The following is a 20,705-nucleotide window of genomic DNA, read 5'->3' as shown; positions in this document are numbered from 1 at the left end:
TATGTACATGTCCACATTTGTTGCAAGGATGATTACACCAGAGGTTTGAGTACTACCAGAATCATGTCATAATCCACCTCCAAATAAACAGAACAATTTTTTTTTCTTGCCAACTAGACAGCAAGGGCTTCATTGTTTGCCGGATACTTATAAGTCGCTGTCAAGAATTTTTTTTTTTGAGTGTTGGCTTTTAAGTCGCTATTTATATTTAAAATATTTACTGATAAATTATTACGGATTATAATGAGTCGTAACAACCGATGGGGACACAAAACCAGTTACGAGACAGCATCAAACAAACAAATGTAAAATCCATCTTCCCACCCGTTATTTCCTGATGTCACACTGTCACCGAGGGATATAAAAGTAAGCACACACGCGGTGGTAATCCTGATCATATCCACGCACTGTCCCACTAAATTTCCTTTTCATTTCAAAAGATGAGCTCGTTACAATTCATGCAAGGACCACATAAATACTATATACAGAGTAGTATAATAAAATATAACACTTCATATGAGCACCCAAGCTTAACATATGGTGACGACAGAACTGAACATTTAACAAGAAATTAGTGCTTGGTAGTGTTAATATTCTTATCAAGAGAGCTGTTTCAGGAAAGAGTAGAGGCTGAATCTTAGCATCATCATATTCCTACAGACCAAATGATCCTGACAAGATTAGTTACACGGCAGCATCAGCATCATGGCATCCTTTACATGGCAGTAGCGTGCAATTGAGAAAGTAGGATTACAGTAATAAAGCAATAAGTCAAACAAATCAGTACAAGATGCAATACGCTAACTTTGGTGTGACACTAATCATATCAGTTAAGAAAAATCTGATGTGAACATTAGCACATCTGCACCGAATATTGCAACCACCAAACTGTGGAAACAATCAGCAAATGAAAGACAAAAAAGAAATGGTGTCGTGATATTGGATTGCAAGTGGAGCATGTCGATTTTAAAATTTTGCAAGAATAAAGAGAAGACTCCTGATGGCAAAAGTGCAATCAGGACTCGGGAGTTTTGCAATATCAGGAGCATTACGTCTAAAATGCGCTACAGCCTGATGCAAGAGGACCACGTCTACTAAGTTCACTGCTCAAAAAAAAGAAGGCATAATGTGATCCATATGGTCCTTGGGGTTTAGTAGTACGAATTTCCCCAGAAAGCAGCAAGTGGTGACGCGCTTTACAAGCTGTATACATGATTCTTAAGACATTGAGATGGAGACAAAGGAAGGAATTGGCACAATGACAGAATTCCCCGAAGTTCAGGCCCTGATCATGACAATCGCCAATCATCTTGAATCCCATGAAAAGGAATCATCAGACAATTTCGATAAGACAAGTATAATCATATTTGGTTGTTACCTAAGCCTGCCACAACTAAGCTTAGATAAGTTACAACATGAGCTCAAAGTATAACCACAAATTTGACAATATGACACGTTGCCCTAAGGTTAAGAGAGTGTATCATGAGAGGTGTAGCAATGAAGCAAACACGTGCTTAAAATTCTATGGCATTTCTAAAGTACATGGCGTGGTAAAGTGAGATAGCGAAATAAGCAGAGAAAATATATACTCCCTCCATACTCATATTAGAAGTCGTTTAGGATATGATTGTGCATACCAAGGAGTGATTAATTAGGAGGTATTTTTCACTGTCTGCACCTATTAAATAGGGTTTGTGAATGCATTCCATACGAGAAACAATCATAGCTTAGGTGGTTAGTGCAGCGAGGTGTGTGTCCCAAGGTCGTGGGTTCGAATCGCCTACCGGGAAACGAGGCGATGCAATTACTCCTACGCACACGTGATTGTGAGCGGAACTGGCGGCGAGCGCAGGGGCAATCGCGTCCAAACGCGACCCCGTGGGCGAGCGACGACATCCTTTGCGAAAACAGGCCAAGAGCCCAGAACAACTTCTAATATGAGTATGGAGGGAGTATAGTGGAGACTACATATGTAGTGGAAACCTAAAAACTATTGTTCGATAAAAAAATGGACATCTAAGATCCGTCCACGTCACCACTCGTGAGTAAATCTGTGAGTAAATTTTTTACTCGTGATGATGTAGATAAATCTTAGATGTCTATTTTTTATCCAACTTGTGGATTTTAGGTTTATCACCACATATTTTCCCAAATAACACCCCCAATCTACATAAATGCACCCCTAACACGCAAAATCAATGTCTATTGCAGTCTAATAAATCATGTTAGACAACAAAGTTGGTTTTTTTTAACCCTATAGGACACATTCCTCTCAGGTACCTTTATATCTCAAAAATGATACAATACATAATCTTCTTGGTTACCCATCATTTTGAGATACATTTGTATCTCCAACATGCTTGGAAATTGAAATTTAGTTACTTTCCTAAGGGAAAAATATTTATGTCATCTTCAATTTCATCATCACGTAACTCTTATATGAGGTTAGAGCATTCTATTACTCTGAACTGATCAGATAGCCCGGTTATCGGTCCAGAGGTCCTAACCGATTACTAGTATATCGGCAGGAACAATTCAAGTTGTTCAAATTTTAATATTGAAATTTCTGATCGTATGAATTGTATATTTTGCTATAATATTGTGTGTGGTACATAACAAACTTTGATCATGTTTGGTACATATTCAAACTCTAGATTCACATTAGATTTGGAGTTTATAACTTAAATTAAACTGGTTTGATATTGTATATTTCATCTTCTAAAATAGAAATATACAATACCCAGCTTCAACAGATGTCGTATCCAGAGCTACGTTAAACATGGTCCTTATATGTCGGGTCTATAGCACTGTCGAAAGTTTTAATCCCAGTGTTTCAATTGAAGATTCTGAAGTGGTCGGTAACGGACTGTAAGTGGCATCAACACTGTTCAGCCTATTGAGGTGCCGCCCGTCACTAAACTGCAACATCTGCTAGGCCCGCTTAATTTTGTGGCATAAGTCTATTTCGATTCCCTCATCTCTTTGCTCTTGATCGAATCATCTCCCTCAATAAAAAAAACCAGGTATAACGTCTCTCACATCTTCAAAACTAGTGCAAATAGACTTGTTCGGTAGTTTGGTAAGCGGTTTCTGCTACCGTAGCAGGTTAACCGCTGTTGACTCACTAAATCAGCAGGTGGGACCCGCATGTCAACGAATCTCCTCTATCTCTTCCCCCCCTCTCTCTTCTCTATTTTCCATCTCTCCCCCGAGGCTAGGGGTGAAGAAAAAGCTCGGACTCATGAGCTCAGCTCAGGCTTGGCTCGAGCTTGGTTAGCTTGGCTCGGCTCGTAAGCCAAACGAGCCAAGCCCAAGCCTCCTATTTAGCTTGTTGCTGAAATGAGCCGAGCCCGAGCTGGCTCGCAAGCCGCTTATTTTGGCTCGCGAGCCTAGGCCATCATGTGTTTATATCGATTATTTTACTTTTCATGAAGTTATTATTTGTCAACTTGAAATTTATCATTAAGATTTTGAAGAATTGAATATATAAACTTATTTAAAATTTACATGTTCATGATTTGTTCTTACTTTTTTAATAATTACAAAATATATATGAAGAGGTGTTTCAACATAAAGGCTTGCGAGCAGGCTCGACCCAGGAAACAAGCCGAGCCGAGCTCAAATTTTAGCTTATTTCCCTATTTGAGCCGAGCCAAGCCAAGCCTAGTTTGTTGCAAGCCACTGCAAGCCAAGCCGAGCTAGGCTTGGCTCAGCTCGTTTCCACTCCTACCCGAGGCCGATGGCACAACCACAAGTCTACAACATCCCTCACTGCCCTGACAACCGCGCCAGCGCCTATCCTCCCTACCGCGCGTCGCCACCGGCCGTCCACGCCTTGCAGACCGCATCCTCACTTTCACGTGCTCGCCCTTGTACTATTTCCCTTCGCCAATACGCTGCCAAGACCTCACCATGCTTGAAATCTCCTTCTTTCTCCTCCTCGGCCGCTGCCAATTCCTCCTCGCCAATTCGTCATCGCCCCGTCGCCGATCTCTTCCTCTCTCCCCGATCGCAGCAAACCTCCCTTCCGCACAACAACGGCCGGGACGGAGGCGGTTCCTATACACGTGGTTAGCCAAAGGGGCATGTAGCAATGGGTAAGACCCAATGGCTAGTGAGGTCGCTCTCTGCCCAGATTTGAGGACGACTGCCCCACCATGAGGTCCTCAATCTGCACGCATGCCGAGAATGTTGATGGGCACTTTGCAGTCATCCACTGTGGTGAAGAACAATAGCATATGCTCATCCATGAACTGCCTCGCGTTGCCGTCACCACGGTCGTGGAGGAAACGATGTCCCGATCGACCGAAGAACATCATAATGGCCTCATCCAATAACTCGGGCCTCACGTGACCGGTAACTATGGCTATGCACGAAACAACGTGTCGTTTGGTCGGGAACATATTGAGGAGTGCCCGCGTGGAGGCGATATCGCCACATGTGAGGTAAAGCTCAACAAACCTGTTATAGATGGCGACTAGGAGCATCGAGTGCTCCTCGAGGTTGGCCATGAGCGCCCACGCGTTGATAGCCTCGGGATATTTGGGTGGTTGTTGCCGTGAAATTTGTCATGACATATGAAGGCTTGGGATATCTGCTTAGCCCCAGTGGAGGTCCTAAATCTTGATAAGGTTCGGACGTGCTAGTTAGTTTGATCCTACGACTAACAAGATAGATATATAGATAGTACAAGATCAAAAAGCCGATCGGTCAATAGGTCGATGTGATGTAATGAGGTCAGCCAATGTTGACACGGTTTTGATCAATCAGCTATTGATCCAATGTAAATTCAAATAATCAGATAAACAATGATATTCATGCTATAATCGGCTAGAATTAAATTATATATAATCATCAATAAACCAATTGGTCGGTACTGATATAGTATGGTAGATGTAGGTCCGATGGTTAAAGCATACATTAGTTGGAGGTCCGATGTAGGTATATTCTAATGTATATCGGCTAACTAACCAATACATCTGATAATTGAAGCTTAAAATAATGATAACTCATTGATTAGAACCCTGATGAAACATTGCAGAAAAACCTACTGTGAAATCAAACTTATTAGCAATGATCGAATCAAACCGAGACAGTGTAGAATAAGATTGAAGATAATAAAAAAAAACCTATTTAGCTGATATATCTACACAAACATGATGGATATATCGAACCAATCTAAAACAACAATGTGATTGGAGAAATACCAACTTAGTTAGAATATTGGACCTAACCGAGGAAGTCCTAACTAAGCCAATGCAACTCTAAACATCGATGCAGTTAAAGATAGAATCGATATATCTGATAGACAACGCTCAACGCTTGTAACAATTTACTTAGAATATCGGACCTAACCGAGGAAGTTCTAACCAAGCTGATACAAGCAAAGTTGATGGAACTTACTTTCTTGCTGCAGATCGAACTAAACTTTTGCAGCCCAACTTGATAGCAAGGCCCCAAACTTGATTTCTCGCTGAAGATCGAACTTAACCGATGCAACCCCGCTAAAGAAAGGAACCCGTCAAAAGGTTGGTGATACGCCAAAATTTTATTGTATTGATCTGTGGATATATTATAAAGACCCCAGGTACATATTTATACCCTTGGACATACACGTTCATATCAGGCACGAGATAATATTTCCTAAAAAAATAAAAATAACTAATCCTGCCTATTTAAGAGATATACTAATAATATCAAACTGTCTTGCCGTGCTCTTCACGATTCCTTTTTGAATTCAGCTTGGCTTGATAAAATTCTATCTACTAATCGGTTTCTTTCTTTAACCGAATCCACTAAATTACCGTACCAGATTTCGATGTTAACAGTGGTGTCATGGTTGGCTTGCGTGGTGCCAACCTCGTCATCGTCTGTTGTGCCGCCGCCTACAAGCTCCTCCTCTCCTCTGTCGCATCATCCATCAGGCGCGTCTGCTGGCAACCAAATGGCATTGTGCCTCCTCTGCATCGCAGTTAGGGGCTCGCTCGACCTCTGTTGGGGTGCCCTCGCCAGTGTTGGGCGCTCGTTGTGCCAGTCCTACCGAGCCTGTTTGTGGATGGGGAGCTCGTGGGCAATGCCAAAGTGTTGAAGCGAGGTTGGCCGGGTGCGAGAGCTTGACACCCAACAAGGCTGTTGGCGCGTGCGAGGGAAGAATGAGGAGAGGAAAGAGAGAGGAGAGAGATGAGGTGAGAAAGAAGATGAGATGGGGAGGAAGTCTTTGACATGTTGGTCCTACCTGCTGATTCAACGAGCCAACCTGCCACGTCAGTAGAAAATCGCTTTCAAACCACTGAAGGAGCTAATTTGCACCGGGTTTCAAAGATGGGGGGACATTATACCTGATTTTACGGTTAAGGGAGACGATTCAATTTAGGTGCAAAAGATGAGGGAGGTAAATAGACTTAGGTTGTATTCGGGAGGTACGGAAAACAGAGCGGTTCATTAGCACATAATTAATTAAGTATTAGCTAATTTTTTTAATAAATGGATCAATATGATTTTTTAAAATAACTTTCGTATATTTTTTTTAAAAAAACTGTATTGTTTAACCGTTCGAAAAGCGTGTGTACATGAAAAACGAGTGGAGTGAGTTGACAACTTAAAAGAAAAAAGAAGGAATAAGTTCACTTTGGGTCCCTCTATTTGTTGCCCAGTCCGATTTTCGTCCCTTGACCGCAAAACCAGGTATGATCCGTCCCCCAACTTATGAAAACCGGGCACATAAGGTCCTAAGGCGGTTTGGATAGCGGTTTAGGCTGACGTGGCACCTACGTGGCAGGTTTAACTAGGTCTCCATCCCACGTGGCATTGACGTGGCGCTTACGTGGCAATTATATCTCGAAAAAACAATAAAAAACCGTGGGCCCATATTCAGCTAAAAAAAATTTAAAAACGGTGGGGCCCACGTGGACCCACATGTTAGCTACACAACAAAATAAATATGGTGGGGCCCACATGGGCCCCACATGTCATTCCCTCTCCCCTCTCGACTCTCTCTCTCTCCTCTTCTTCTTCCCCATGCTTCCTTCTCTTTCTTCTCTATCCGACTATCCCCTCTCTCTCTCCTGCTATGCGGTCTGCACGAAGAAGGCCGGCGCAGCGGCGACGGAGAGCCCGCGGGCCGGAGGAGGATGGAGGCAGTGAGCCGGCGTGAGAGAAGCCTGAGCGACGGTGGTGAGAGCAGGGGGAGGAGGGGAGAGGAAGGCGGCGGCTCGAAGGTGGAGTGCGGCGGTGGCGCGTGAGGTTGCCGCCCGCTGCCTACCTCCAGTCGGCCGGTGCGCGCGGCCTCCTCTCCAGCCGGCCCCCGCAAGCCGCCGCTCCTCTCCCACCGGCCGCCCCGACGACCTTGCCTCATCCCTCGCGGCGCTCCCGTCGGCCACCCTCTCGCCGGCGTGGCGCGCGCCGCCGCTCTTCTTCCTCCTACCCGTTGGCTGGCCTGACGAGCTCGCCCCCTCCCTCTCGGCGCTCCTATCGGCCTCCCTCTCCGTCGGGGCGGCGCTCCCGCTGGCCACCTCTCGGCTCTCTCTCCTCTTCCCCTCGCGGCGGCCGATGGCAGAGGAGCGGCACGTGGCGGCCGACGGGAGACAGGAGAGGAGGGAGCAGCGGCCGGAGCTGCACGACCTCGGACCCACCGCCGCCGACTCCTCCTGTTGCGCCGCCGCATCGATCTACGCCGCCGACTCCTCCTTCGCGTGACGCCGTCTCCGCTTCCGCCTCCCTCTCCGCCGGCTTCGCGCGCCATCACCGACGTGCTCACGATGTGCATGGGAGCTCCCCGCCGCCGCCGCTGCAGCCTCCATCCCTCTCCCTTGCGGCCTTGGCGGCTGATGCCGCGGGAGCGGCGGCGGCGCCTCCCTCCTCGGTCGACGCGTGCTGGCTCCCCTCGGCGGTGGCGGCGGCGCTGGGGGCGTCCTCTTATTGGCGCGCGTTGTGGCGACGATGGAGAAGAGGAGAGAGAGTTGAGAGGAGAGAGGGAATGACACGTGGGGCCCACGTGGGCCCCACCATATATATTTTGTTGTGTAGCTGACATGTGGGCCCACGTTGGCCCCACCATTTTTAAATTAATTTTTGTGTGCAGCTGACATGTGGGGCCACGCTTTTTATTATTTTTCTGAGATATAATTGCCACGTAAGCGCCACGTCAATGCCACATGGGACGGAGACCTAGTCAAACAAGCCACGTATGCGCCACGTCAGCCAAAATCGCCTTCAAAACCGCCGAGGGACCACGTTTACCCAGTTTTCGTAAGTTGAGGGACGGGTCATACCCGGTTTTGTGGTCAAGGGACGAAAATCAAACTGGGGAATAAATAGAGGGACCCAAAGTGAACTTATTCCAAAAAAGAACTCAGCCTTATTCCTAGCCAATTACAGGGTCTGCAAAGGTGTAGCCCATCCAGACAAAGCCCAACTCAGTAACCAACCACGGTCCACCACGCAGCGCCCCCGGCTAAACCGGCCCACGCAGATGACCGCCCTTCGCCTTGCCACGCGCCCGTCTCCCCGCAGGAAAACGCCGTGGGGAGCTGCGCCTTCCCCCGCCCCGCGCGGAGAGCTCGCCACGACGGGGGACACGTCGCCGTGCGCCCCCACACACGTGGCTCTCCTCCCCCGCCCGCTTTATACCAACCCCCGGCAACCACCACCGTCTCGCCTGCATCGCTCGCCGCCGCATCCACCACCACCACCGCTTCGACGCACGCACGTAGCCGCGAGCCTTGTGGAGAGAGTAAGGAGAAGGATGAGCAGCAGCAGGCTGGACACCCGGACGCTCAAGGAGGAGGTGGCGAGCATGGACAAGCGGTGGCTCGTCGACCTCGGCCACCCGCTCGTCAACCGCGTCGCCGACAGCTTCATCCGCGCCGCCGGCGTCGGGGCCGCGCGGGCCGTCTCGCGGGAGGCCTACTTTGTCACCGTCGAAGGTACGTACGTTAATTACCTACTCGCTCCGTCCGTCCTAAAATGTCCTAAAATATAAGTATGTTTTAGCGTCCTAAAATATAAGTATTTTTATAGTGCAAAATCAAATTAAATTTATTATTAAACAAGCTATTGTAACTATTTTTATTTTAAACGTTTTACTTTTATGAATATTATTGATCAAATAAGCATCATCTCGAAGACTATGTCAAGATTCAAAAATGAATACTTATATTTTGGTATATTTTGGGACGGAGCAAGTAGCTAGTGAAACACGTACACTTGCCTCCATATCTACTGCCGCATATAATAAAAATTACATAATGTAATTCTGCAGGGCTTGGAGGGGACACGGCCGGGCTGGACAACGCCGTCAAGAGGAGCAATTTCTCGAGAGGTGAAATGCAATTTCGGAGTCTCCTCTTGAGTTATACAGATCATAGTACTACGTTGGGTGCGTTTTATTAGCCGGAGATTGACATGTCTATTTTGTGTCATGTGTTCTACGCTGGTGGTGCTGATGCATATGCAGGGGATGATGGCCAGAAGTCGCTTGATGCCGTGGTGAGTGGCCGAATTAACGACGTCGTTTTAGCTGCATTTTTTTTATCACGTTGATGACCTCTTATCATGTATTATTGTGCTTTCGCAGGTAAAATCCGCTGGGAAGGAGGCTTTCCAGTGGGGTCAGTGCAAATTATCAAATCGAATAGATCATTATGAAAAAAATCATTTGCTTTTCAGAAAGTAGAATAAATCAACCTTTATGATACTGTTTTTTTTTCTTTTCTGGCAGGATTGGCGGCTGGGGTGTACTCTGGACTGACGTACGGCCTGAGAGAGGCCAGAGGGTGCCATGACTGGGTTGGTACTCTTCAACTTTATCTTCTGTTCTAGTCGGGTTCTAAACTTTTTGACTGTTAACTGATACTCCAGAAGAGCATAGATAGCTAGCTAAGTACTGGTTTTGTGCTGATGAACACAGAAGAACAGCGCGGTCGCGGGCGCGATGGCCGGCGTGGCGGTGGCGCTGACGGGGGACACCGGGAACGCCGACCACATGGTCCATTTCGCCATCACCGGCGCCGCGCTCTCCAGTGCGGCGAGCCTGCTTTCCGGCATATACTGATCGAGCCTGAAGTGCGGGAGGGGTTTAGGATTATGGATTTGTAGTAAATGTTCTCATCAGATGCACCCATGATGTGTAGTCCCCGTCGCCGCGTTCCTTTTATTTTTCTTCCTTCGAAACAATCCCAATGTTAGTGTAAGCTAGCTAGCTAGAGCTAGAACAAGCAAAAACTCCAGATGTAAGGCTAGCTACTTAGTTTATGTTTATGTTTCATGGCACAACAAAGTACTTTTGGAGTTCGAATCCTCCTCATGGCTAAGTATGGAACTGTGATATGCGCCATTTGTGTGTTTCATCGACATTGCACGTCTTTGACTCTCTTGACTACAGAAATGAGATATGGAGGTGAAATATGAGAGTGCACGCATTGGTGGGAAAATACCCATATGTTAAATACATCCACTCTCGACAAATCCTTCCTAGCTAAAATTTTCATTCGAACAAGTAGTAGTACTATACAACACTCATGTATATCACAAGCAAATCTTACACAAGAAAGAACTTGTAAGCACCTTTGAGCATCAAGGTCTTCGTTCAAGATGACGGGAAAAAAATTCCACAATCGGTTGGCCAAAAAAATAAAAAATACCTGCAAGTGAAGATATGACATTGCGTTAGACAAAATCGCATGGAGGGGCATGTACAGAAGATGAGAAGAAGGTAAAACGCATTTCCGGCAATCTATTTCCAGGAAAATAGTTCCGCGCGTTGTAAAGGTGAAGCGTTACACTGAACATGGGCACCAGGCCTACTACATACGGAGCAAGATGAAGATCAATTCCCACAAATTTTGGTCACGCCTAACATGAGAAGTTCGATAAATTCCCCTACATTTTGTCCCAAATGGAACTATGACCTGACATGGTTACAGGCAGAGATTTTGGATCTATTTAGGCAGTGTGGCATGATGGTCTGACCTAATCCAACAAGGATTGTGGATTGTGGGCATTCCAAAACTACCGGTTAATTCCCCAGCATAACCCAAGAACAGCATTGAAAAGGGGAAGTTTTAGAGCAGGTTGAAAATGTTTAAATTCTGAAGAGAAAAAAAAAGATGTACTTACATATGATGCATGTAATGATGTAAATAGCCTCAGCAATGCGCTCTGCCAGACTCGGTTGATAAGTTACAATTTGTCATTTCCTGTAAAAGCATCATTTGGCCAGAGTGCATAGAAAAACAGCAGCCCGTTGAACAGCAAAATCTTCCCTCAAAGAGTCCTCAGACTGACGTATCACCCGTTTCGGGACGCATGCCTTGCAGCAAACAGATATGTACGTACCAACATAAACCAAGAATGGATGGACTCTTATATCATGGTCGATGAAGCAGCTGACGCCTCAGCTATGAGCCAGAGAGGTTGACGTGCTTGAAGGCAAGCACTGATGTCGAATGGATGCAATTCAGCTCCATCAAATATGAGGTTTACACCTGGTAAGACTACATCCTTGCTATCTGCATCTTCTGTGTCTGGTTTTCCATCGTGAGCTGATGATTGTTCTTCAGATAAAGATTTGGTGCCAGCCTCATCGTGCTCAGGAGGAAGTGCATATGACCTTTTGAGGTACAAGAACATGAACATTTGTTAGCTGTTACCAATAAACAAATGAGAAAGATCATATATGGTTCCAGAACAAAATCATGAACTCTAAATACAAACACAAATACCTGATAAAGGTCCCATCAAATCCCACGACTTCTGTTCGGCATCTCTGCCGTCCAGCAAGTTTCAGCCTCTCATGTTCACTTGGTGCTGAAGGATCATTAACTGGATTCCATCTGCCACTGATGGTGTTGATTAAAACACGGGGCAAATCCTTTGAGCTTCCTCGCTTGTTGAACAACTTAGCAACTGGACCAGTTGCCTGATATTCACTGCAAAGTTCTCTTAGCCGCCGCCTTACAGTTTGCATCACATCATAATGTTCAGCGAGATCCTCTTTTTGAAGTATACAGGATTCGACCACCCTTTCGCAAATCCGCTCACATAATTTTGGACTGAACAAGGGGATTCCAAACTCCAAGCTCAAAGGCACCCACTGGTAACTTCCATTTTCTAGGTGTGATTCATCCGATTCAGTAAGCCTATGAAGTCTTAATAACCGAAGGTAGCCAAGTGTACTCAACTCAAATTTACTGGACAGGTCTTTTAATACAGAGGCCAAATTTAAGACCTGTTCTTGTGGCAAATTAGTTTGAGCTATCACAGATGCAATTGACTGATCATCACTCTTCAGGGGCAAAGGGATATCCACTGTGACAAGGTTTCCTGATGCATTAAGATCATTTACACTAAGTGGTTGCACCATAACAGCTGATTGTTTAAGCATTGAGTTCAAGCAATGCAACAACAGGTTGCCCTTGACTAAGTTCCCTTCAAACTTCCCTCCTAGCCCACCTACCACAGAGCTATCCCAAGACCATATCAGTGCCTTCTCACAACCGGCTAAAGGTTTAGGAAGCAATCTAATGCGTTGTCCTTTCATGAAAACAGCAGATAATGGTCCACAATCCCCTGCTGTATACAAAACCAGCTTCATCCAAGGTGTCATGGAAGAGTATGAGGGTGGACCAAAATGAATTGGGCCTGACGAACCAGGAAGAACTGATGAAGAAGGAAGAGGAACCATAGACACAATGATGTCATAGTCCCGGAGAAACAACCGTTCCAGTGTTGCTGGTGGAAGTGAAGCTAAGCTCTCACATCGGAGGATATCAACTCTGTACTTCCTTTTAGTCTTAACCACATTGATGTCAGTTGAGCCATCTAGTTCAGTGGTGCCACTACCCTCAACATCATTTCCCTCCATGCCTTCTCCACTTTCCAATAAAGTCGCTGATGAAGTCAACATTTTCCCATCACTACTATTTAAATCAGAGTGCTTCTGCTGGGGCATTTCATCAGTGTCCTCAATGTTTATCTTGGTCAAATGGGCAGTAACATTATCTTGCAAGGAGCTTGTTGTAAGCTTTGCTTCACCAGCTTTATCAATATTCACATTGGTAGAAACTCCACCAGATTGTAAACACTCCAGGAAGCATCGAAGACTGAATGCATGATTAGCAAACTCCTCAAGCACACCCTCAAACTTCTTCCCTTCCAAACTAGCCAGATCACTGCATAGTTCTGCAATGCAAGAATCACCTAATTTTCCAGCTTCGTATAGTGTGACAGCATGAGATTTTAAACCTGCAGTACATTGAAAAAGGTTTCAGAACAGTAGTACTAGTACAGTACGTAATGTTTACTTGACTACATGACTATTAATCAGTACAGAAAAGCTGCAATTCGAATAACTAATGTACAAAAGAAGGCGAGATCATTACACCAAATAATCTCTTGTCCTAAAAGAAGCCAATGGTGGTAGTGACAGTGAATCTGCCATTCTACCTACTCCACACTACAGTATATTTTTACCAAGTGCTTCTTGATGTTCTTAAATATTATATAATATCAAGTACCGTTATTTTCTTATATATACCCTTGACTATATCCAGGAGCATAGTCAGAAATGAAGTTTTGGGGGAACGGAGATAGTACAAGTTCCAAGGTAACCAAATTACCAAGCATCGAAACCGTTGTGTTTGTATGGGGCTGCTCCTAACTTGGCCGGTGCTCTTTAACTTGCCAAGGAGGAAGGATGGCTGTGGTGTTTGGCCAGGGCTCGGGGGCTAAGCTGGATGGTTAGTCTCACATCATGGTTTGGTTTGTGGTCGTGGTCATTTTTCCTTTTTGTGTTTGTGGTCTGGTTTGCGACACGCATGGTTCCTAGACCTCGGTGTGTGCGTGTTTGGTTTTGACGTTTTGTACACGGGGTTCTACCTTCTCTTTCTTTTTAATATAGTGGTACGCAGATCTCCTGTGTATTCGAGAGAAAAAATGTAGTATCTATCTATACCCATGTGAATCGGGCAATCTGAGGAATCCTATATTAGTCGAGGAAATTGTGATAAAATGTGGCCATCCATCTAAGTGCTACCGAATTATAATGGCTCAGATAAAAACAAGAGTTCACATAAGTTACAACTAGGTAATTGTTAATTTCGAATTTCAGAATTATATAAATTATGAAAAAAATATTAATTTTGAGACTGTAAGATGGGTACAACTCATTACTTACTAATTCAATGACTGCGACACAAAACCCAGTACAATCTTGCATTTATTAATTACGAATTTTAGGATTATTTAATCAAGAAAAACTAAATTCAAGATTCCATGACAGACATGACTTTATATTTATTAGTTCTGATGCTTGAATTTATTGTTCTTTCGTACTTAAAAACTATAAGTGTACATAACAAAATTTGAATACAAGCATATAGTATAAATAAAAATAATCTATGCAAATGCACAGGTTACCAACTGGTTAAAGCTAATTCTAGAAGTGCTCCCTGGGACAAAAACATAAAGGTTGTCCTTAACAAAAAAAGATTGACATTTATTCATTTTGTTCAGAACAACACTACGACTTGTATGAATTATGATTCAATTTTACTGTGGCAGGTGCACGGCATTTAGCTGGTAGTACAGAAAGCAAGACATTACCTAATGTAGAATACAAGATTTCAGCTCAAAATCTCCTCTCTCACATCTTAAATAAAAATAAAATGTCTAACCTGGTGACAATGAGCCCATCATCAAGTACGAAGTAACATTCGCATCCACAACCAACGCTACATGGGCAGTTCCAGATATTTTCCTTGGTCCAGCATCAACACTGAGCAACTGTTGGCCAGACTTTTCTGAATTGATGCTTGCATTTGAACCTTCTTCATCATCACTCAGAATGTTACTGGGAAAAGTGGGTGCATCTTCAAGTACAGAGTCAGCATCCATAAGTTTTACAGCCCAGCCCAGTCGACAAGCAAACGACGCAGCTGCTTGCAGCTGATAAAGGTCAGCTAGTAGAGTTGCAGCCAATTCAGCTACAGTAGCATTGGCACTTGACACAACAAATACAGCATAAAGTAGCCTGAAATAAAAGAAAAAAAAGGTAAGCAGTACTCACTTTGATGGTAGCACAAAATTACAAGTAAAATTGATTTGAATATCAACTGAAAGCACTACTAGTACATACTCTTCGATTGGGTCTTCATATGATTGATCCTTGTTAGAAACAAAACCTTCGAGCCTGGAAACTGAAACAGAACAATATAACATCTTTTAAAACTAGAGAAGTAACATAAATACAAGTTTTCCTAGTTGAAAACAGAAAAACAAATGCTTACTATAGTAAAAGAAGGAATAAAACTACATGCACAGTTTATAAGTTATTCTTACATAGGAAGCTCATTATAAGATGACGAAATAAGGAGTGTCTCAAACATTCCTTGGCAGTCAGTAGTTACAAGACAAGAGTATACTCATATCATACTTGTTGAAATTAAAGTATTAAACAAGGTAAACTCATGAGTATAGAATCTAGATACAATACAAAAGAAAATAGTGCCAACCAATTAGCTTAATTTTACTGGATTTTCACTAGAAAAGATCATTTAAAACGGTCAATACCTTTAAAGCGGTCGTCAGGGTAAACAGGCACATCAAAATACACTAAACCTCTTTTATAAAGGCCATCTATGACCTTTGGGTCAAATAGAACATAGGAATTGGCTTCTTCTTTGCATATTTTGTCTATTGTTGCAGTCTCTTCCTCTGAAAGTTTCTACAATCAACCAGTGAGATGTAAAGATTTCATCAAGAAATAATAGCTTCATATAGAAACAAAAACTCGAGAAATTCGTTTATCTTCCAAGCTAACAAAAGCAGTTTCACCGCATTGATATACATATTGTGATATGTACAGCATATAGAGAGTGGGGCAAACCTGACCTTAAACTCTTCTATAGTGAAGTTCACAAGACAAACTCCCCACCAAGGATCGATTGGGAAGTCAACAGGCTGTGTAGGCAATAATTCTTTTGCAATTGACTTATTCAGCTTCCACATTAGTTTCTGAAGAATTCAGCAAGAAATAGTATTATTTGCTAGGGTAATCGATGTTGCTACAAAATAGTACTACTACATCATGAAAAACCACTCTAGATTCATACTGAAAAAAAAGAAAAGGTAACCTGGTAGTGCATTCATGACTTTTCTCATGAACTGGACTAATTAGTTAGCACAATTGCACATCATTGTTTACACAGAATCGTTATATTTCATAACTCAAATTCAGCCTGACACTGCAGAAGTGCATCTAAACAATAGTAAGCTTAATGGTTTAGGATTCAGTTACTGCTTAGTTGAGATATGTTCTAGGTAATATCCATTATTCCAATGTTTTTATTATTTCTTGCGAGCTTCCAAATTGTCCAATATTGTTTCAGTGTGTAGCAGATTACTCCAGAAGTCAAACAGTGAACTATTTGAAAACAATTTACGGTTTTCAAGGTAAGAGCAGGTGGTAATGTGCAAAAAGCCATGAGAATGGATACTACCTTTGATCTGCATTTGTTCATAATATCAATGAACTCATTTCTTCCAACGCCAGTAAGCCTCAAGGCATCAGCAGCAGTGAAGTTTGGAATACTGTCATATGGTTGCTCTGCAATAACATAACCAAAACATGTCAGAACTATAAACAGGAACAACATCGATGAATAAAGCAGGTGGAAGTATACTCATTTATGATAGTCACCTCCATGTTTCAAAGTGATTACTAAATTATTGCCATCAGAAATAATCAGTTGAAGATAAAGGCTAATTCTAAGAGCTATGCTGAACAAACCTAAAAGAGTAAAATCACATTTCTTGTAATTTGGCAAAAATAAAAGCTTATTTATATTGTTTCCATGCTGTTACAGAGGTATTCAACTAAAAACGACATAGATTACACAAAACTATCCCAAAATAGGATGAAACAAAAAACAATTATGCAACTTTGTACATAATAGTTGCCTGCACAGGGACTCTGTACACCCTGAGGTACCCATAGAACTTAATAGTAAAACTAGATGGAAGAATTGTCTATCAATACATTGCCCTGTTCTGCAACTAAAAGAAAACCCCCTTAGGCCAGGAATTGCCCGATGTTGTAGTAACATAAAATAGAAACCAATGTAATACCTTTTTTATTGTTATTATATGTCAAATAAGACATAAAATAATTAACCAATTAAATGTGATCTTTATACGAGGATGCTAAACAAATACATAAATGACATGAAAGAAACTATTTCTATTAACAAGAGATTACCATTCTTCATAGCTTCAAACAAGATGTCACAATAATATCTAAATGGTGAGATCCTCGAAACTCGGCAGATATAGTCTGCAAGATGATACGGGTATAACTGCAAAACGTTGTGATATTGTGTATCAGGTGAGGATCATCAGAACTTTTGCACAAACTCTTCAAATATACAAGACCATTGCTTTTCTTCTATACTAATTTAGCACGTCAATAGAACAGCTACAGAAGCTTGCAGAAATAATTAGAGAACCCTCCATAGAAAAAATAACAGATATGGTCAAGCAAAGTATCTCGACTATCAAAACACGGATATAATAATGCTAGCTAGGGGGTGATTATCAATAGAAGAATGAATCATGGCCCCAAGAGGTACAACCATACTTTTGCATAATTGCTGAATATGCTAACCTAAAATTATAGAGATAATCCATAAAATGCCATTGACAAGCGTCCAAGTCCCAGAAATGCCATCGACAAGTGTGAGTTCCAAGAAATGCCATCGTACAAACGATTTTGTCCCAAAAATGCCATCGCTGTTAGGGTTCCGTCCATTCCACGTCGTTAAGTTCTATAGGATGAACAGTGTATTTAACGGCGCGGAATGGACGGAACCCTAACGGCGATGGTATTTTTGGGACAAAATCGCTTGTACGATGGCATTTCTTGGAACTCACACTTGTCGATGGCATTTCTGGGACTTAGATGCTTGTCAATGGCATTTCATGGATTATCTCAAAATGGTACCATGCAAGAGGTAGTATTCAGGAACATACTGCAAGATTCCTCCGGAGGTATTTCATCATTTCCTCATAGTACTCCCCTTCCCTGCACACTCTACGAGCAAAACAAGTATTCCATTGTAATCGTTTTCGGATGCAGTAATCCACAATCCTGCCATCAAATTATTAACTGGAGATTAGGCCAGTAAATTTTACTCTACATCAACAAAAGTAATAGGAAAGCAATTCATACTTTCATAGTTTAATACACCTAAGTACTTGAACACAGTCATCCAAGAAGGCCTTTATAAGGAATGCACCAGGATGTATGTGTGTACATTAGCTCAAAAGGATTTTTTTGCTGATATACAAATGTAATTTTCTCCCTTCATTGAGCCATTAATTTCTTTTATTTATGTGATCTGAATGCCATCGATGGTGATGGAAGTATGTTTGTTGATTTACACGATTAGATTCCTTTCTACTTAGTTTCTACAAAGTCACATTGCAACTCCAAATGTACTTCGGTGTAAGCCAAGTGGAAATGAGTTTTTGATGATTAATTGTAAATCCCCTACGTTTGTAACTCCCCTTATAGTGATCATCATCAGTTATGTGAATTGTTTTCGCAGACATGACAAAAATAATTCAGCTCTTTCGATAGACCTATAGGGACTGGGAAGTGCAAGGTTTTCTCTTTTATCACCTTGCGATACATGATCTATAGAATTGGCATTTGAGACTGTCTATTCTCAGCACATTTTCAAGGAGGTAACTTTGAAAGGGACAAACATTTCACTAATGATTGCCATCAATTCAGGTTATTAACGGACTTTCCTGCATCCTTTCAATGGATATCATGTGCTTTAACCCATGAAGAATTGTTATTTGCATGCTAAATAAGATGAACACGATAAATTCCAATCAGTATAATCATCACCAACATCCAGTATACTAGCAAGCGTCGTAGTGATAACTAAGCAGAAGATCATACAGGGTGAAAGACCAATCAAATCCAATGCGCTGCTCATTTCTAAAAACTGGATATCACGTGCTTTCTAGATCTCGGAGTTCCTGACCTCACTCAGAATCAATTGAAGCTTGGAATTCTTCAATCCCCACTACCTATCAAGTACTATTTACGAATGCAAAAGCTTCATAAGTGTTGTCTAGAAGTAACTACAGGTGCACAGGGATCCATCTATCCGGCTATCCTATAGGACAACCCAGCGATTGTCTAGTCCCCCACCACAATTGAGATCAACACAAGCATCTCCGAAGTGAGTGCTCCTGCCCAAATGCGGCTAGCAAATGGGCGAGATCTAGGCAAGAGCTTCCAGCTGGTGCAACGAGCTTTAATCAGTCTAAGGCAAGAACTCCAAACGGCATTGCCTCTACTGGTGTATATCTCCCTAGATCTCGGAGGCCGACTAGTAGTAAACTACCACAAGCTGCGTCGAAGCAAGCAGCAGGATCAAAAATCCATGGAAGAGAGTAGAGGCGAGGCAAGTAAACCTGCGGTGCCATTCCTCCTTGGTGTGGAGCGTGGACTGGAGGCGCTTGGGGAGCGACTCCCATGGGCACTCCTCCCGGATGGCCTTGACCACCATCTGCTCCTCCACCGTCGCCGCCATCCACTCCCCGCCGCCTCGGGACGGGTAGGTCGGAGGGGGGCGGCGGGGCGACGGATCTGGCTGTATGGTGGAGGCGGGGATCAGATCACCGATCTGGTGGAGGAGACGAGGGGGGGGGAGCTCGGTGGAGCACGCTGTGGGCGAGGGGAGCTCGACGCCGGCGGCCTCCGGGGCGGTGGTTCGTCGCTGTGGCTGGGGCGGGAGGGGCGGCCTTTTTCTCCGTGGGGTAAAACCGCAGTCCGCAGAGACAAACCTTCGACGCTTTTGGCAGTTGAATGAGTTGATGGTGGTGGTTAGGCCGGTTTCCGTGCTGCCGGTCTCGGTACCACATCGCATGCCGGACAACTGGTGGTGCCGGTATCACGAAATTCGATCGAAAACCGACAGATTCTGAACAAATTTTATAGGCGAAAAATTAAAGTTCAAATTTCCTGGTTTCGGTCGGTCTTCTGTCGAAAACCTATCGGCTTTTTACTTTTGGAATGGAAAAGCTGAAATTCTGACCAGCAATTGAAAGTGTAAGCAAATGAAAACACCTATTGATATTGAAACCTGATTGATTTTATCGAGAAGTCAACAAGAAATTCAAATATATTTTTTTCCTAAAGACATAGAAAATGCTTAAACAAATTGGAAAAATATCTAAAAACTTCTACATTCCCTTTCCTATAAACTTTTACAGAGAGGGGTCGACCCTACTCCCATATCTGTAAATCATTGGTAGTTTTTAGGTTTATCTCGTCGTTTCGGGTTCTTCCCATGGTTCCTTCTTTTGTTTGAGTAAGAAGTAGTTGGCATCCTCTTCCTCGTCCAAGAACCCATGGCGGTTGTCGCTGGATCTTCTTGAATCTCTTCCCTCTATGTTTATGGTTGATTTACTTTGTCAACCACTAGGAGTCAGCTAGATAGATCAGCAATAAGGTCACGTCGGTCATCTTCCTCATCTCTAGAGTGTGTGCATCGAAAGAGGTGGTCTTCTTCATTCTTTCTAGCGGTACACTCTTGTCAAGCAGCTAAGCATGAAAAGCTTTGTTGAAGAAGCTCCAACCTTTCAATGATTGAAGGCCCCAATAATGGCTTAGTTCATGGGTTGATTGGATA

General features: G+C 43.3%; 2 protein-coding genes across 3 annotated transcripts; one reads left to right on the top strand and one right to left on the bottom strand.

The window, feature by feature from the left end:
• The first annotated feature begins 8,580 nt into the window (after positions 1-8,580).
• On the top strand, positions 8,581-10,325 carry LOC127778733 (outer envelope pore protein 16-2, chloroplastic-like). The gene is made up of 6 exons (XM_052305355.1): positions 8,581-8,924; positions 9,260-9,319; positions 9,455-9,486; positions 9,575-9,608; positions 9,719-9,786; positions 9,908-10,325. Exons 1-6 carry the CDS (start codon positions 8,744-8,746, stop codon positions 10,049-10,051), a joined length of 519 nt encoding a protein of 172 aa, XP_052161315.1. The 5' UTR covers positions 8,581-8,743; the 3' UTR covers positions 10,052-10,325.
• Positions 10,326-10,391: 66 nt separating this feature from the next.
• On the bottom strand, positions 10,392-19,866 carry LOC127778719 (uncharacterized). 2 transcript variants are annotated; one of them, XR_008018554.1, is made up of 11 exons: positions 19,486-19,866; positions 18,025-18,142; positions 17,255-17,351; positions 16,497-16,603; positions 15,889-16,011; positions 15,568-15,721; positions 15,134-15,194; positions 14,673-15,028; positions 11,721-13,242; positions 11,116-11,608; positions 10,392-10,640 (listed from the first exon to the last, which is right to left on the bottom strand). XR_008018554.1 is itself a non-coding variant. In XM_052305345.1 (10 exons), the coding sequence occupies exons 1-10, from the start codon at positions 19,602-19,604 to the stop codon at positions 11,362-11,364; spliced, it is 2,904 nt and encodes a 967-aa protein (XP_052161305.1). In that variant the 5' UTR covers positions 19,605-19,866; the 3' UTR covers positions 11,060-11,361. The 2 variants fall into 2 exon arrangements, 1 of the variants encoding a protein (XP_052161305.1); XM_052305345.1 differs by lacking the exon at positions 10,392-10,640 and having other exon boundaries at positions 11,060-11,608.
• Between the last annotated feature and the right edge of the window lie 839 nt (positions 19,867-20,705).

This window comes from Oryza glaberrima, chromosome 1 (genome assembly GCF_000147395.1).
Source record: "Oryza glaberrima chromosome 1, OglaRS2, whole genome shotgun sequence".
Taxonomy (NCBI): Eukaryota; Viridiplantae; Streptophyta; class Magnoliopsida; order Poales; family Poaceae; genus Oryza; species Oryza glaberrima.
The sequence above is the reverse complement of the archived record's forward strand: the minus strand, read 5'-3'. Positions and strand labels throughout refer to the sequence as shown.

Excerpts from the sequence above, each read along its gene's own strand:
- LOC127778719 (XM_052305345.1), bottom strand. The coding sequence starts at position 19,604 with ATGGCGGCGACGGTGGAGGAGCAGATGGTGGTCAAGGCCATCCGGGAG. Across the intron at positions 15,722-15,888 it reads TCACTATAGAAGAGTTTAAG|AAACTTTCAGAGGAAGAGAC; the intron begins GTCAGGTTTGCC and ends GGTTGATTGTAG. Across the intron at positions 15,195-15,567 it reads CCCTGACGACCGCTTTAAAG|TTTCCAGGCTCGAAGGTTTT; the intron begins GTATTGACCGTT and ends GTTCTGTTTCAG.
- LOC127778733 (XM_052305355.1), top strand. The coding sequence starts at position 8,744 with ATGAGCAGCAGCAGGCTGGACACCCGGACGCTCAAGGAGGAGGTGGCG. Across the intron at positions 8,925-9,259 it reads CTACTTTGTCACCGTCGAAG|GGCTTGGAGGGGACACGGCC; the intron begins GTACGTACGTTA and ends GTAATTCTGCAG. Across the intron at positions 9,320-9,454 it reads GAGGAGCAATTTCTCGAGAG|GGGATGATGGCCAGAAGTCG; the intron begins GTGAAATGCAAT and ends ATGCATATGCAG.